Here is an 18,615-nt window from a genome sequence, read left to right on the forward strand (position 1 = left end):
CCTTACTGATGGCACTCTTGCCCCTATCACGGGAAAGGGAGACATCAAGACCTCTAATGTACCTAAACTTAATATCAATTTGCTTTCAATTAGTAATTTGACTAAATCTTTGATTTGTAGTGTGACTTTTTTTCCTTCATATTATGTTTTTTAGGACAGAGAATCTTAGAAGGTGATTAGGAGTGGCCATGAGGCGAATGAGATCTATCTGTTAGACATGCCTGAGCAGACCCAAGTACAACCTAAGAGAACTGCATTTGTTTTAGAGTCCACTAGTCATATTATGTTGTGTCATAGTCTTTTGGGTCATTTGTCTTTTTCTTCATTGAGTCGGTTATTTCCAGAGTTATTTAAAGGAATTAAGCTATTGAGTCTTCATTGTGAGTCTTGTGAATTCTCAAAGCATTGTAAGAACACTTATCTTTCAAGTAATAAAAGATAGTAGTGGCATCCATTGTAGGGTTAGAAGTTTTAGCGGGTCATAAAACAATTGCCGAGACTTCACAGTTTTATATATACTAGATTTGCTATAAGCATTAATCTTTTTCCATACACGCTTATGCATGAAACAATCTTCTTCACCATCGCACTATTGGTCAGAGGTTGTAGTGGCAACCATTGTAGGCAAGGTTTTCAAACTGCCGTTGACCCAGATGGTCGGACCATTTGGCCCGGGAACCATGCAGGCAACTGATTCCGTTTTACCTAAAACTCAATTTTGGTAAAAAATCATTGAAAAGTCAACAAACCGTTGATTTGGACGGTCAAACCATCAACCCGTTCAACAGTTTTTGACCTTTTTATTTTTTAGTTTGTTTGTCAGAACGGGCCATCCATTCGAACTGGATGGTCAGACCGTCAACCTAGAAACCGGTGGCCAGAACGATTCCATTTCTAAGTCGTTTTTTAAAACGATGATTGTAGGTAATGGAGTTTCTCCTTTCCTTTTGAAATAGGATTTGATGGATGGGTAAAATTGACATTTCGTTTTTTTTATCAGCCTTAATGATAATGATAATTGTCAAAAAATTTGGGGGTACTTTAAGATAATATGTAAACAATAAAGGTAGATTTAGTTAATTTACTAAACCTTAGGAGTAATTTAAAAAATTTGCCCAAAAATAAATTAACACCACTAACAATTATTGACCCGGACGGTCAAACCGTCCAAACCATCACCTGGTCACCTTTCTGGGTCCGGTTTCATCAAAACCCCGTTGTTTTGCAAAAAAACCATTGATTGAGTCAACAAACCGTCGACCCAGATGGTTGAACCGTCGAACCGGACGACCTGGTTAGCGGGTGACGGTTTTTTTACATTACAAATGTTTAATAATTCGAAAATGACCATCGTGTCCAAACTCCCTGCTTAAGCCCGATCCCTCTTTCTTTTTTACGTTTTGTTTCGCTTAGGGTTTCAAGTTTTCAAACTTTCAGAGAAACAACGAAAGAGAAACAGGGTTCAATGCTTCTTGCGCTTGAGATTTGAGAAGAAGAATTCAAGTTTAAAACAGAGATTTAATGCCGGTGACTCCAGTCCAGTGATTAACGCTGGCGACTGTAATCCGTTTCTGAGTTTTTCACATTAACGTCGGCGGCTGTAAGCAACTAAGCATTGGGTGATTCAAACAGTCCGTAAGTTTCTCATTTAGTTTTGAGTTTTCCTTTTAATTTCTCACTTTCTAGAAATCAAAATATCAAACGATTCATACATCTGAAACTCTGTAAATAGAAAACTTTAATTTTCGTTTTGGATTTTTGGGTAGACTTTTCTAGAACGATATTCTGGCATTCATTCTAAATTTCTAATATATCTTCTAATATATTTTCTTTTCATTCATTTTAATATATTTTCTAATTTTTTAAATGGCTACAACTTGTCAACCCTTTTGAAGAGGTAATATTTTATTTTTATTTTCATGTAATTTTCTTATTTCTGAAATTCGATTATGAATCTTAGTATTTTTTTTTTTTCTTTTCCACCAATTGACAAATGACAATTGCTTTCATATTTCTGTTATGAATATTATGATTATTGATATTTTTTATTTTTATAATGACATGTTTTTTATTTCCATTAAATCTGAATCTCTTAAATGTTAAGGTATGAAAATATATTTATGTTTTGATTAGTGAATGTTAGATGCTTTGCAATTTTATGATTTTTTTTTTTGCATTTTTATTCATTTTTTGGCTACATATATTGTAATAAATTTCAGACATTTTTGGCTAATTATACAGGTATTATATATATTACATTTTATTTTTAATTATTTTAATTATGATGTCATGGGTTGTCCCGTTTAACCCAGATGATAAACCATTCACCTGTGATCCAGAGGCAAAAACGGTTCAGCCTCCGGGTCGGTTTTTAAAACATTGGCAGTGACTATTTGGTTATTAAAAGAGTAAGGTTTGGGAGACTGACCAAATGATGCCCTAGTCATATGATTTGAGACACCTGAATCAATAATCCACATATGGCTAGTTGCTAGCTGAGAAACAGATGTGAGGAGACTAACTAGATAGGTTTATATCATTACAAAATGCCATATATTATCCTCAGTTAAAGTGCTAGAAGATTCCTCTTTTGAAGCTGAAGTTAAGGATGAAGTACTATCCGATGATTCTGCAACAGTCTAGAAAGCCTTATGTTGATCTTTGTTGGAGGACAGGTAGGGCATTTTGTAATGATATGCCCTTCCTGTTGATAATATGTGCAAAAGTTTTTCTTTTTGGGGTGAGAGGCAACATGTCTAAGTTCTTTGCATTCATAACACTGAATATTTGAAAAGCCTTCATCCCCTTTGATTTGTTAACAAGTAACACAAGGCAATAAGGTACATTACTGGGAAGATGTTTGGTTAGGGGACACTCCTTTTAAAAACAGATTTCTCCTCTATCTACTCCTTTTCACTCAATAAAGAAAGATTAATTTCTTCTGTATGGATTTGAAAATTCATGGGGCTTTGGGTTGAGGAGAGGTTTAAGGAAGTCTGAATTGGGTTTGGTAGATGATCTTTTCTCTCCCTTCTAAATACTATGTTTTTGGATCATTCCTGTTCAGATAACAGAATATGGTCGCCATTTCCTTCTAGGTTCTTTGCGTGTTCCTCCTTTTTCACTGTTCTCCTTCAATCTTTTATAAAATCATTATTTTTTTATGTGAGAAATAAGAATTTCAGACCCTAACATAGACTTGTTCGGGCTTGCCTCGAGGGGTGTGGTACAAAGGCGACTCATAGAATCAAGCAATGCAATTAAGGAGAAAAAGAGATTGTGGGTTTTACATGCTTGAAAATGCTTTATATGTTTGTTTTTATTTTTAAATTTTCATTTGAATACGCTTTACATGTTATGTTTATGTATTTTAATTATAGATAATAGGTTTTTTAAAACATTTATTTTAAAATTTAAGTTTATATTTTTTATTAACATTATGTTTAGTATTTTTTGAACTTTTGGCATTTTTTTTTGAATTTTCTGACTTTTTTTTTATTTTTTAGCTTTTTTTTTTTAATTTTGCACCTTTCTTAAAAGGCGCGCGCCTTGCCTTGCGCCTTGCGCCTCAGGCGCAAATTGGCCCTTGCGCTTTTAAAACACTGGCCTGGAATTGCTATGGGGATGGCTGACCCATGTTGGTAGTTAATAGTATTATTTTGTTTATTTATAAAAAAACAGGAAAAGAAGATTTTATCTCTCCTGTTGTTGCAGGTAGATCACATCTTATCTGCAAAACAAAAGTAATAATAGCGAAAAGGAGAAGAAAATGGCATTCAGATCAAAGGAGATGTTCAAGAAGATAATTAGGAAGGTTGGGGAAGAGAACCTGGTCCCAGGTGTGAAGGAATCACTGAAGAAATGTCTCCCAGACAGTAAGGTGGTGATGAGTAGAGCGAAGAGAGGAATCTATGCTGGTCGTCACATCCAGTTTGGTAACCAGGTCAGCGAAGATGGTGGCAACAAGTCAGTTATTCTTCTGATACACATTATTTTCATTTTTTTGCCTTGTCAATTCATTTAACAAATTTGGGGATTTGAGCTGATTTTGGAGCTTTAATTGTTGAAAGTTTCAGTTTTGTTTATTTTTCTCTTTTTTCATGATATCATCTAAAAGTAGTTTGACAGTGGTTTATTTCTGAGTTATATGGTGGGAATCCATGCCTCACTTTTAGGTGTTACTGTAGAATGCATTGCATACCTTCTTGGAATAGCATGTACCTTTTAGGTGCCTTAAATAATGAGATGGTGGCCTAGAAGATTACATAAGTAACTTGGCAGAGCTTTAGCTCAAATAGTTGCTCCTTATAACACATTAACATGTTGCTAGTTCTAAGTTGCTCCTCATAACACTTTTTTAGGAACCTATGAACCCTTTTTTTTTATGTTTTCATAGGAAAAACCCTTTGTCCTTATAAATGAGAAAACAAAGATAATATAAAAAGTAAGGGAGTTTACATGTGTAGCTCGGGGTTTAAGTAGAAGCCATTTCTTTGTGCAATGTGTCTTTGGCTGATGACATGAGAAGATGGGTTTGAGTTTGAGAACCATCACTTTTGTATAACATCCCAGGTTAGGTACAGATCCAACCCACCCCCTTCCAGACATTGAATGGTTGGGATCAACATTGGCCCTTAATTTGAGCTTGAAGTATTCTTGTTAATTAATTATATTATGTTATTAAAAACTTATGATGGTTTGGCATGCCAAATGTGTCATCATCATCATCATCCAAGCCTTATCCCAACTATATGGGGTTGGCAACATGGATCCTCTTTTGCCATTCCATTCTATTTAATGCCATATCCATTATTAAATTATGGGCACCTAAATTATTTTAGCTACTTTGGCTCATGTCCTTTTTGGTCTATCCCTAGCCCTTCTGCACCTTCACGCCAACAATCCATCTTAGTCTACTTTCTTTCATTTTATTACCTATTGGAGCTACTCCTAGGTCCTTTCTAGTTTTTTTCTACTCATCCATCTTGGCATATGCATTTCTACAGCATTCATTTTTTGGACATGTTTCTTGACTGCCCAACATTCTGCTCCTAGGTCCTTACAACTGTTTTATAAACTTTCCTTTCAATCTAAGTGGTGTTTGTCTATCATATAAGACTTTGGATGCACCTCTCCATTTTGCCCATCCTGCTCTAATTCTATGGGCAACATCCTCCTCAATCTCTCCCTTGTTATGAATTATCTAATCAAGGTATCAAGAAAGGTCACATTGCATTATCTCTTGATCTCCAGTCCTAAGTGTATCCTCATTCGCACTCCTATTAGCATTATTAAATTATAGATCTTATATTCTATTTTGGTCCTATTTATTTTAAAACCGTTTGTTTCTAGGGTAATTGTTCATACACTTAATTTTAATGTTAATCCTTCATTAGTTTCATCAATTAAAACAATATGCTTAGCAAACAACATGCACCATGGGAGCTCTGGAATATATTTAGTCAATTCATCTATGATTAATGCAAATAAATAAGAGCTTTGGTAAAGACTCATTGTAACTGCAAAATCTAATGTTTCTCCCAAAGGTGTTCTAGTATTGGTTATTGCATCCTCATACATATCCTTAATTAGATCTATATACTTATTGGGGACTCCTTTCTTTTCTAAACCTGCCATATTATCTCTTTGGGGACTCTATCATATGCTTTCTCTAGATCAATGAACACTGTATGGAGCTCTCTCTTCTTCTCTCTAAACTTTTCTACCAATCGTCTAAAAAGAATGATAACTTCCATAGTTGATCTTCCTGCCATAAATCCAAATTCGTTCTCTGATATACTTATTTCATGTCATAACCTTTGCTCAATTATTCTCTCTCAAAGTTTCATAGTGTGGCTCATGTGTTTAATCCCCCATAGTTATTACAACCATGTATTTGACTTCTCTCAAAGTTTCATATTGCTCTTTCTCCATTCATCAAGCATCTTCTTTTCTTTCATTATTTTATAAATAGCTTAGCTAGTCATAATAAGCCTACCTCTCCCATACCTTTCCACACCTCTATTGGAATACCATTTGTTCGTAACACCTTTCCCATCTTCATCTTATTTTATTTGTCAAATGTGTAAAACAAAATTTTCATTTGCATTTAATGGATAAATGAGCTTGTGAATTATTGTTATCTTATCTTTATGACTAAAAACTACTACAGGTTGCTTTCAGATGGAACAACAATGACATCTATCTTTGTATATTGTTGAAATAATATGGGTAATGTCATTAGTGTCAGGGCTATTTAGTTATTCTAATATAAATTCTGTCGAGGTAATGAGATCAACACAATTCTTTGCCTTCTCTACATGGCTACACCTTTTTTTTTATCAGTGTCTATATGGCTACACCTTTTTTTTTCACTGTCTATATGGCTACACCTTACATAATGAAGTATTAGAGAATACAATGGTTGTATTCATAGACATTAATTCACAAGCTAGTTGATAGAGGGATTGATGGATGGGAAGTTGGAGACGTAAGAAAAGTGGAGGATTGGGTAGGAAGTGTGGAGTTGGCGCGGGGGGGGGGGCTGATTGGAGAGAAGTGAAGTCAAGGGAGAACTGGGAAGATGATTTGGTTCCCAGATGAGAATGCTCTTGTGGGATTGTCATGAGCTTTAGGATCACTTCAGAAGGGGGAAAATCATTAGTTGAAATTGAAAACTGGGAAGGGAAACAAAATTGATAGTTTATTAGTTTTGGAATCTAAGTTTAAAGAATGAATATGGTTGTCGGGGCTGAGATTCTGAATATTGGAAATGAAAGAATTTTTAGCTCTTGGAGTGTCCAGATAATCATGGGACATGGGTGGTCGTCAATATGAATCTTCTAAAGGAAAAAGAAGGAAGTAGAAAGATTGTGTATTGATCATAACTTTATGCCTTGATTAATCTTGGTTTGGTGACATGATTGGGGGAATGGAAGTTTTGTAAAACCATTTTCTTTTCAATAAATTGTCTTTTAGCTCTCATAAAAGGATTTACATGGTCGAACACAAAATGTAGACATATGGCTTGCACTTAGTTTGGCTCTACTGATGTTAATGTTTGTTTTCGTTTCTCACTCTCTGTGTTATATAAGATGGCTTTCATAAAGGTCAGCCTATTGCACAAGGGGTTCACATGTGAAAATTCTCATTAAAGTGGCATTCGGTAAATTTGAACTCTGATGTCTGAAAAGCAAAAAAACCTCTGAAAGTATTCAGTGGAAAATTTGCTTTTATACTTTTGTAGACATTTGAATATAGTGGAGTTGTTCGGTAATTTGAATGTTCCGATGTCTGAAAAGTTTGCATTTTACAAATCCACTCCCCAAGTTTTAAATAAAAGTAAATGAAAATGCAAGGTGCCAACCAATTGGTTGGTAAGGTTTCTTGTTGGTCGTAGCGGAGACTTGGGATTGAATCTGCTTGCACTTGGGTTGGGGGATGGGCTTATCCTCCGTTGTGTTACCCTTAAGAAGATATAAAAAAAAGGTAAATGAAAATGATTAAAGTAATACGATATTATAAAAATATTACAAAAATAATAAAAATATAAAATATGATAAAAATCATTAAATAATACAAATAAAAATTATCAAAAAAAAATACAAATACAAATTAAAATATAATGTTAAAAATGATAAAATAGTAAAAAATTATAAACATAATAATAAAAGTTGTCATAAATAGTAAAAATAATACAAAATAATTAATATAAAAAATACAAATTAATAAAAAATTGTTATAAATATAATAAAAATATTAAAAAGAAAAAAGTTATGGTAATAAAAAAATTTAAAAATATAAAACAAATCATATAATATTATTAAAAATAATATAAAGTGAATACAAAGTGTAATAAAGAGATTTATAAAATAATAGTAATAAAAATTTAAAAAATATAGAAAATACCATATAATATTATTAAAAAATCATAAAATATGAATATAAATATAAATGATAATAATAATAAGGAAAAGTATAGATATTTAAATTACTTTTAGTAATATGATTAGAATGTTAAATACTTGTATCAAATGAGAGCGTTGAGGATTTCAAGAGATCAAAGAAAAAGGGGTGGGTTGCAAATTGTATTTAGAAAAGGCCTATGATTTAGTAGGTTGGTCCTTCCTGCTGGAGGTGATGATCAACTTTGGAATTGGAGACAAATGGTGCAGGTGGGTGATGGGATGCATTAGGACTTGTTGCTATTCTATTTTGGTGAATGGGACAGTGGTGGATTTCTTTCCGACATTGAGAGGAATCAGTCAAGGATACCCCCTTTCTTCTTTTCTATTTACCTTGGTTGTAAAACTATTGGGGAGACTAATCTCTAGAGCAGACTCCAGGAACTTAATCAGGGGGTGGAGAGTTGGGAGGGAGAACATACCACTTACTCACTTGTAGTTTGCAGATGATACAATATTTTTCTGTGAAGGAGGGGATCTCAATTGGATTAGGAACTTGAAACTCACTATACAACTTTTTGAGCAATTGTCAAATCTTAGAATAAATTTTTAGAAAAGTTGTGTAGGAGTAAATCTAGGGGAAGGGGAGTTAATGGAGTGTGCAGTGTCTAATAGGCCACTAAATTACCTTGGTTTGCCTTTGGGAGATAATCCACAAAGAAGGGGGTTTTGGACCCTAGTTGTGGAGAGGATTAAGAAGAAACTTGCCTCGTGGAAGAAAAATTATCTCTCTCGGAGGGAGAATCACCCTAATTAGGTCTGCCTTAGCTAACTTGCCTGTTTTCTTTTTGTTGGTGTTTAAAATCCTGGATGGGGTGACTAGTAAGCTGGAAAAATTAATGAGAGATTTCCTTTGTGAACCAAGGGAGGAGAAAAAGGACCATAGGGTTGTGTGGGAGGTGGTGTATAGGAGTAAGAAGGATGGAGGCCTTTGCATTGGAAACATAAGGAAGAGAAATTTAACATTGCTAGGAAAATGGTTGTGGAGATTTTCACTAGAAAAAGAAAAGTTGTGGGCTAAGATAGTGGGTAGTATTCATGGGCTTGCAAAGAATGGATGAGACTCTGGCATTTTGTCAAGGACTACAAGAGCATCTCCGTGGAAAGCAATCAAAGCTATTTTGCCACTGTTTTCTCCCTAGATCAGGTATGATTTGCACTTAGGCCACATTAACTTTTGGGAACAAGTTTGGGTTGGGGATTACCCTTTAAATGACCATTTTGCGGCTCTTTTTTCTATCTCTACCTTTAAGAATAAACTAGTTTCTTCTTTCCTTGTACCATCTAACTCGTCCTCTGGGTTTGGATGGAACTTGGGTTTGAGAAGAGACATCAGGGACACATAATTGGACAGTACCGTAGCCTTATTATCCATCCTTGATGGGGTTTTCCTGGAGCCAACAAAGGTAGATAGTAGGATTTGGACCCTCTTTCCCTCAAGTTCCTTTACTTGTGCTTCTTTCTTTAAAGCCCTAACCAATTTCTGGCTCTATTTTCTATCTCTACCTTTAAGAATAAACTAGTTTCTTCTTTCCTTGTACCATCTAACTCATCCTCTGGGTTTGGATGGAACTTGGGTTTGAGAAGAGACATCAGGGAAACATAATTGGACAGTACCGTAGCCTTATTATCCATCCTTGATGGGGTTTTCCTGGAGCCAACAAAGGTAGATAGTAGAATTTGGACCCTTTCTCCCTTAGGTTCCTTTACTTGTTCTTCTTTCTTCAAAGCCCTAATACAACCGACTGTTTCTATTGGAATGTCTTTCCCTGATAAAGAGGTGTGGTGTCAATCTAACCTATTCCTCTAAAGGTGGGAGGCCTTTCTAGAAAGAGTTAACACAGGAGATTTGCTTCAAAGAAAAAGACCCAATAGATGTTTGTCTCCTCAATGGTGTGCCCTTTGCAAGGACTGGTGAGTCTAGGAATCGTTTACTAATTTCCTGTCAATTTGCAAAATTTATTTGGGAATGGTTTACTTCTTTGTTTGGGTGCAGGTGGAACTCCCTAGTGCAAAGCTTGTTTACCTCTTCTCCTTCCAATTGGCCATCAAAAAGAGCAAAGATTATGTGGAGATGTGTTAGGGCAGCAGTGTGTTGAACTATTTGGGAAGAAAGAAATTCAGGGTTCGTTTGGTTCGCAGTTGTAATCGGAACTGGAATGGTCCATTCCCATAGTCTGTTTGGTTCTGACAGGAATGGGAATGGGAATTGGAATCAACAGGAATGGGATTTCATTCCCAAGGGAGGGGCAGGGAATTCCCGTTCCCTCAAATGGGGGAATGCCATTCCAGCAGGAATGGGAATAGGATTCCGATTCCGCCAACCATACAGTTGAAATCGGAATAGCCCATTCCGATTCCGATTCCGATTCCATACTCCTATTCCTGTGAACCAAACAGGGCCTCAAGGATTTTCTCAGAAAATGAGAGAAGTGTGGAAGCAATGGTAGAAGTGACTCATATAAGGGTAATTCATTGGCTGGAAACCTTGGATCTATTTGCAGAATTCTCATAAGATGATCTGATTAGAAATTGAAGGAAATTACAAATTCAGCTTCAGCCAGGAAGGTCTCAAGCTCCTACTGGAACACCCCACCTCTTGGTTTTACCAAACTGAATTTTGATGGCAGCAGCATGGGTAATCCAGGGCCTTCTGGAATAGGGGGAGTTATAAGGGATGAAAAAAAGGAATGTGATAGCCTCATAGCCATGTTCTCTAGTCCATTTGGAGTGGGAGACTTGCTGAGAGCAGAAATATTAGTCGCTCTGGAAGGGGTTCAAAGGGCCACAGACTTGCATATAAACAAGCTGATCATAGAAATTAGAAGGTGACTTTGAGACTATAGTGAGCTGGCTAACTGAAGACAACACTAGGCTTTGGAACTACAGCAATGAAAAGAGGAAATTTAAATGGCTGACCAAAGACATTGAAGTTCGGTGCACATGGGAAAAGAAAGTGCAAATTCATTTGTAGATGGCTTAGCTAGGCAAGGAGTGAATAGGAGTTCTGTTTTTTGGGGCTCAGTTGTAACTTGTAACTAATTGCTTTTGTGTTTTGGGTATGTGGGGAGTTGGGATATTTTCTTTTATTGATAAAAAATATGATTAAAATATTATTAAAACAGGTTTTAGGTTTGGGGTTGGGATGATTTAAGATGTGGGGGTAGTTTTGGGTTTTTCGATTTCTCAAAGGAGCACCGCTGGAATGAGTATTTTATGTGCTACCTCCGAGCACACTTGGAGGTAGCTCAAAGTCTTAAAAATTTGGAGGAACTTAAGTGTTTGGCGGCTCCATTCGGAGGTGCAGCCGAACAACCACTGAGCGCTGAAAAAGCAGTGCTTGGTGGTCGATTCAGCGCTACTGAATGCCACCTAAGTTTCCCATCTGACAATAGTGATAAACCTTACTTAACATGATATAGCAAATTTAGCATTGATATTTTCTATAACTCCTTGCTATCTTTCATATAAATAGGGGTTCTAGGCACATATTGTACATATCTCATTCTTTCATTAATTGAATTATATACTCATCAGTTACTCATAAAAAAATCAATTTTAAGTGGCAATATTAAGTCTTTGAATGAAAATTTTGGTTTATAATAGTTTTCTGACTGGGATGATCAGATAGGTTAAAGATTTAGATTTTGGAAGCATAGTTAACAGAGCCTACTGGCCAAGGCCAAAGGTTTTATATATATATATTCTATAGAGATTTACATCCTTCTTCTAAAATGGCCATAAATTGGTCCTAGCTATCTGGGGTGTCTTGGGATGGGTGGACTGGTTGTGGACCTAACCTTTGGCATTTTTGCACAAAGTGGCCACTCTCAGACTCCAACCTGAATTCCTGGTTTATAGTTAGCACAGACAGCCTTCATGTCCATTCAGTTGGTTGGTTCGGGTGTAGATCAGAATTACAGATGGTGCTGGTGTAGCTGTGAAATTTGGTTCCTGTCAAGCTTTGTCAGCTCAACAAGCTAAAGCCTTGGCAATTCTTGAAGAATTTTGATTGGCCTGCAAAGTGCAAATTGAGAGTAGTATGGATCCCCTTAGAGAGCGACTGTCTGCCCCTAATTTATTGTCTATCAAGGTTTCTGCTGGAGATATTGGCTCTTTTTTCATTCTAAAAGATAGTTTGCATCTCTGTTTTTTTTTTAAACATCCATTTTTGCCATATTATTAGGCTAGCTAATGCACTGGCTCATGCATCTTTTAAACTCCATGCGTTGTTAAAGCTGGTTTTCATTGGATTTTTTTAAAGTAGCATTGGGTGGCATCTTCACTTGGATGTTGTTATCCTGATTTATTTAATGATATTATCTCCCTTTTCTACCAAAAAACAGGCCTCGGATTTTACCATCACACCAAGAATGGTCTTTTAGCCATTTCTCTCTCTCTCTCTTGTGTTTTGAATGTGGTTTGTATTGGGTTCCCTTGGATTATTACAAGTGAAATCATTCTTTGCTTGTTTTCTTTTCGAGGTTATGCATGTTTACTGATTAGAAAAAGGAGCTTAAGGTTTTGCTTGCCCTATTGATGACAGGACAAGGCGCACTTGGAAGCCCAATGTACAGGAGAAACGGCTTTTCAGCTACATCCTTGATCGACATATTCGCGTTAAGGTTACTACTCATGCTCTTAGGTGCATAGACAAGGCAGGTGGAATTGACGAGTACCTGCTTAAGACCCCCTACCATAAGATGGACACAGAAATGGGTTTGTTCTGGAAAGCGAAAATTGAGAAGATGTATGAAGAGCTTGGAGAGATGGATGTAGTTTTCTTCTCACCAGAAGATGAGGCCAAGTTTGAGCAGGGTTTCAAGGACTTAAAATTGGCTGAGAGGGTAGCACGAAGGGAAGCTAGAAGAAAGAATTACACTTCTTCTGGAAAACAGAAGCAGATAGAGTTAAGAGAAGCAGATGCCAAAGTGGCTGAGAAAGAGTGTGCAAAGATTCAGGAAGGAAACAAAGATGTTAGACTGCCTGAGCTAGAGGCTTCCGGGATTGATGGAAGTCGAGATGCCAATACGCCTGAGCCAATGGTTGCAAACTCTTGATTCCTAAATCACCGCTTTAGGCATTGAATCTATGCTCTCACCTAGTTTTCCATTTCTAGTGTTTGAGTTTTTGAGCGAACATGGGGGCCTTTACGGTCAGCTGCTAGATTGTGCATGGCTATGGAATTTTGTTTCTCTATATGTTTATTCATAGGAGGTAATTGAAGCTTTGTATTGTGCATGGCCATCATGCTATTGAATTTTGTTTTTGAGGAGATAGGATGGCGGTTCAACTGTCCGTTAAATTAGTCAATTCATGGCAACACAAGTTAAATTAAAATTATAAAAAGTAAAGAAAAATGGAACATTGTTAATGTGGACTTTAAGGATGAGGTAGACCAGAATCGTGTGTTTTAGCACCTGGGAGGCCACTCTTTTTTTGGGAAAATTCTTCATCAGTCCCGAACTTAGGCATAGATTTTTGTAATTGGGTTTGGGACAATCCGGGTGGTCAAACTGTCTTTTTCTATTTTAATTATTTTTTGGTCATTTTTTATTTTAGTTATTTTTTAAATCAGAATGGACCATTCTCGTGAACTGGATGGTTGAATCACTGACCAAGAAACCAGTGGCCAAAGAGGTTCTGGTTCTGGTTCCGGGTCAGTTTTTTAAAACATTGGAAATAATAATTCTTCATCAAAGCCTTCGCCAAAAAACCAGCACACTGGTTGCATTATTTAATTATGAGAAAAACTTACAATGACGAGGAGCCATACCTTACGATATATTAATTAGAACCTCATTATTACTTTTCACCTCAATAATATGTATGCCATGCCATTGTTAAAACAAATTTGAATTCCATTGAGGGCCAAGAATTCTCCTTCCATGGAAGTAGCTACACGCCTACACCATAGGAATTTGGTAGAAGGCCAAGAGGGGGAGATAATTTGCATATCTAACAATTCCACCACCACCACTAACACCCGGGTTTCTTCTACTTGCACCATCTACCTTCAATCTAAACTGATGATTAGAAGGAAAATTCCAAGCTACCCATCTTACTCTTATCCTTTTAGTGGCCTTAATTGGAATGTAAAGATCTTGAAGAACGTAATGATTATGATCTATAAACTTAGGGCCTCCCATAGTGGAGCTAATTTCTTCCAGCCATCTCCTTACTTCAGATATTAGAACTTGTGAAGAGGAGTCTGAACTCTCAAAAAACTCTTTTACATCTCTCCTTCCATAAAACCGTAGTACTTGGGAGTCCTTTTTATTAAAACTCCAACTGCAGCCTTTAACACCATCAATCACATGTTGAGATGAAATAAGAGAAATGTTAAAAAGGTTTGAAAAGTACCTCCAAAATTTGCCTGCCATAACCCCTGGTGCTAGTGGTGGTGGTGAAACACCCTTATGCAAAACAAGATCATCAGTTAGGAGCGCTCCGTGCATGAACCTCCACATAAACATAGAGATCTTTTTAGGAAGCCCTTTTTTCCACATAAATTTAGTCCAATCTTCAATAGGATCCCTATTTACCAAATCCCAAACAGACCAGAATCTAATATGGAGTTTCATTATACATGTTTGGAGCAATTTCTGATGTGATGGGTGAACAAAGAAAGATCTATATGGGGTTTCGTTGGAGAAGAATATTAAGATTTTTTTTTTCTTTTTTGTTTTTTTGCACACAAAAAAACTTCACTAGCAAGTCAAGCTTTGAAAACAGTACAAATTTGCTCGGACTGGGTGAGTGCACAAAAAATCTCTCAACCAGCTTGATGCCATCCATATCTTGGAATTCTATATGTCCCTTTGTCATCCTAGCTTTAATTGCTATATCATGTGCAACTGTATATATTGTCTAGGTATATATACAAACCGATAGTAATAAAAAAAATTGTAAAAGATATAAGGCCTTTTTATAGAAAGTGTGATCTTCGTCTTCCCATCTTGGTTGCTTAGTAAACACGTGGGGAGGAGGAGAGAAACATGAGAATGAGGAGATCTAGTAGAAACTTGTTCAAAGACAGGAGGGAGTACTTGTTTTGCTTTTGCATTTTTTTTCCTACATTCTATTCTTGAAATTCATATTCATACCCATCACAATAAAAAATTATCAATGCAAGAATGAAACGCGTTTGAAGTTTGCATTCGTACTTAACTACTTTTTGACCAAATTTACATTTACATCTATGCATATATTTTGAGAGAATAGGTAACTTGTATTCATAGTATGAAAAATAGGAAAAGATGTATGAGAAATGGTCCATGAGCCCAAACATAGAGGATAAATCATGGATTTCAAGTAGATGGATGGGAGAGCTTTAAAGGACCAGTTTCCTGATCTTTGATCCATTTTTGGAGTCTCATATTATTAAAAATTTAGGCCTAGTTTGGCACGTTTTTTCGTCTGGGCTATTGGTTTTTTAGAAGTTAGGCAGCCCACATTTTGGTATTTTCCTGTTTGGTTGGGAAAATATTTAATTGTCCAAATCCAAAGCCCCGAAAAGACGTGGGAAGCCCATTTTGGGCTATTTTTGGAAAGCTCCAAATGGAGTTTTTCACTTTTTTTTTTTTTTTCAACTTATTGACATGTCTTAACCAAACAGTCTTTAAGCTATTAAGATCTTGATGCAAAAACTCACATCATCTTTTAACTGTCAAAACTTCTAAAAGACCTTTCAAAAAAGACTTGCCAAATTACCCCCTAATCTACTGCTGCTTAGCTATCCAAAGACCCACTAAGAGAGCTTGGGTTTCAAGTTTCAACACAAGCTGCATCGGTAACAGTAGTAGGACCACTATAGACCTAAACTAGGTCCTCAATGGATTAATAGATACCCCAATCTCAACTATAGTGAGGTCTCCTCGGTCTCTTTTGAAACTTCTATCAAAATAGAGAATGAAATCTATTTTTGGCTTGGGTAGAGGGGCTGGGGCAGGTCAGAGGAACTGCTGGAGAAATATACATAACTTCCAACCAGCTTCCTTGTAGGTCTCCCAAGCTTATTCCGGCAAAGGTCTTGGTGGTTAACATCCAAGAGTTGATCAAATTGAATACTTTGTTTTAGAGGCTTTCTATCGACGAACTTCTTTCCTCTTGTGTTCATCCCAAATCCCCACATCATGCATAATACATGTTACAGCTTTCTAATAATACTTCCCGTACTCCCCAACTTATTATTCTACCAATGGCCAATGAAATCGCCAACAATGTCCAGAGGAGTCTAGTTGTAGTTGCTTCTAATGGTCTTATAATATACTTAATATTGAACTTGAAACGTTTAACTTGATCATAAGATAATCGGGTGGGACAAGTTGGGACAGGTTTAACAGGTTTGTGACAAGACTGGTTTGAAAATTTGAGAAGAAAAATTAGACGAATTTGGGATCAAGGGTACATAGGTGGGTTTGGGAATGGATAGGACAATTTTCACAAGTACCCTACCCATTTCCATTCCTAACTATAACCCAAGCTACCAATCCATGCCTCTTGCAACCACAATGGCCAGGTACCCTAATCTGCCCTTTGTTTCTTTTCTCTGCTTCTCTCCTTTCAAATCCTCTTTGCGTCTCCCCTTTTGTTATAGGTAGAAGTGATGTCCACTACTACCCACTTTAAATGAAAATCAAAGGGAACTTGGATTAGCTGAACGCTTTATCTATGTAGCAGGCTGTGGAACCAATGAAAACGTTCCACACCAATGATAAGGCCATGGGGCCTACACTGAGAGGTTGAATGGTTGTGGCACCATGTATTTTATTACTGGTCTGGAGTGTTATTATTGTTTTCATAGCCTACTCTACTGAACAGTTAAAGCATTCAACTAATCCTATTTCTGAAGCTCAGAATTTTAGCAGTGGATAATAAAGAAAAAAATGGAAAAAGGTGGAATTCTTATTGAAAGTAGTTTGCTCCCTCAGGAAAACAAATGGTGCCTAAAGACTATCCTCACGTGGGATGCTAGAGCGTTGTGGGTGAACAAAAATAGAATCTGGGGTGAAAGACCCTTAAGAGAAAAAACCCAAATTTCATTGTTCTTCAAGAAACTAAAAAGGAGGTTATTAATAGAAGGCTAATAAGGGCTATATAAGAGTTCGGGAACAAAAAAAAAATGGCATGGACAGATTGAATGGGGCATCCGATGGCCCTATCATAATCTAGCATGATAGTTTTGTTTTAGGGATGGAAGTGGATAGAGGTGAGTTCTCCAATTTAGGATGAGAATTTTGTTTTAGGGATGGAAGTGGATAGAGGTGAATTCTCCAATCTAGGATTAGAGTTTTGTTGTAGGGATTCCTTATTTCCTATGATAGGGAGGAACACTTTCCAAGGTCCTTTAAAGAAACAAGATCTCAAAGCATCTAAGATCATTGGCATCCTAAATGAGAGAATTAAGAAGTTTAAGCCACCTTTCAGATTTGAAAGTTTTGGATCCTTCATCATAACTTCAAATTAGAAGTAAGATGGTGGGAAGATTATGAACTTGAGGGTGGGATGGCTTTGAATTAAAATAAAAATGAAAAAAGAGATAAAGATGGAGTAGGGAAATCTTTAATTCATTTTCAACTGACAATAAGAAAAAATTAAAAGGAGAAACTTTGTTGGATAGCAAAGAAACTCATGGTCAACTTGATAATGTTAAGCTTAGAAAGAAGAAATAGAGTGTAACTTGATTGGTAGAATGTGATTCATATATAATTGTATTGGAAATAGAAATTCATAATGCAATTAATTAAAAAGGGGAATAGAAATACCTACTTCTTCCAAAAGTATGCAAATGGAAGGAATAGGAACAATATTATCCCAAAGATTCAAGTGAGGGGTTAAGAAATCATAGACCTTGTTCAAATCAAGAATGAGAAGTAAACTTCTTCAAAGACTTGTATACCTCGTATAGAGTGCTAAGGCCTAAAATGATTAATTAGGAGGGCACAGTTTTTTCTCAAGATGGTAAATGTTAGATGGAGAGAGAGAGAGAGTTCAATGAATAAATTAAAGACGTAGTTTTCTCAATTGATGAAGATAAAACTCTTGGTTTTGATGACTTTCCTCGACATTTTATCATGAATATTGTAAAATAATTAAGAATACCACCTTGAAGTGTTTAAGGACTTTACATGCCATCTAAGATTAATAATGACACCAATTCTATCTTTGTTACACCCATCCCCCAAAAAACAGGCCTCTAAGGTCAAAGACTTTCGCCCAATATGCCTCCTTAATAGCTTCTATAAGATAACTACAAAAAGTTTTTTAGGAATAGGCTTAAAAAGAGTTTTGAATGAAGTAGTAAGCTCAACTCAAAGTGCATTCATCCATGAGAGGGAGATGATGGTGTTAGATAATGTATGCCCTTAGCTCTAATCACATTGATGTATACAAACATTTATAAGTAATATAAGTACAATTTTTTTTTTGTTTCATGATCACATTTGGTATGTTTTTGTGAATTATTTCTTAAACTAGACATTAATGAGACTTGTGTTAATTTAATATGTTCTTAGCCATTGGATAGACTTGAGGAGTTTATCTTGACAAGACCGGCACTAGTGTGAAGTTAAATTGGTGGAGCAACTTGTCTCAACAACTAGGTTTGGACCCTAAGCACTAGTGGGTGTTTGGAAGAAGCACTTAATCC

At 36.2% G+C, this 18,615-nt stretch overlaps 1 protein-coding gene across 3 annotated transcripts; it reads left to right on the forward strand.

Moving 5' to 3' along the window:
- The first annotated feature begins 1,345 nt into the window (after positions 1–1,345).
- Positions 1,346–13,239, forward strand: LOC104599128 (Ribosomal L28 family). Of its 3 annotated transcripts, none has more exons than XM_010261519.3 (3): positions 1,346–1,635; positions 3,715–3,966; positions 12,511–13,239. In XM_010261519.3, exons 2-3 carry the CDS (start codon positions 3,770–3,772, stop codon positions 13,022–13,024), a joined length of 711 nt encoding a protein of 236 aa, XP_010259821.1. In that variant the 5' UTR covers positions 1,346–1,635; positions 3,715–3,769; the 3' UTR covers positions 13,025–13,239. The 3 variants fall into 3 exon arrangements, with proteins under 3 accessions (XP_010259821.1, XP_010259822.1, XP_019053634.1); XM_010261520.3 differs by having other exon boundaries at positions 1,375–1,635; positions 3,719–3,966; XM_019198089.2 differs by lacking the exon at positions 1,346–1,635 and having other exon boundaries at positions 3,803–3,943.
- Positions 13,240–18,615: the final 5,376 nt, after the last annotated feature.

Source organism: Nelumbo nucifera, chromosome 2, assembly GCF_055504915.1.
Source record: "Nelumbo nucifera cultivar China Antique chromosome 2, China Antique-T2T, whole genome shotgun sequence".
Classification (NCBI taxonomy): domain Eukaryota; kingdom Viridiplantae; phylum Streptophyta; class Magnoliopsida; order Proteales; family Nelumbonaceae; genus Nelumbo; species Nelumbo nucifera.

Excerpts from the sequence above, each read along its gene's own strand:
- LOC104599128 (XM_010261519.3), top strand. The coding sequence starts at position 3,770 with ATGGCATTCAGATCAAAGGAGATGTTCAAGAAGATAATTAGGAAGGTT. Across the intron at positions 3,967-12,510 it reads AGCGAAGATGGTGGCAACAA|GACAAGGCGCACTTGGAAGC; the intron begins GTCAGTTATTCT and ends TATTGATGACAG.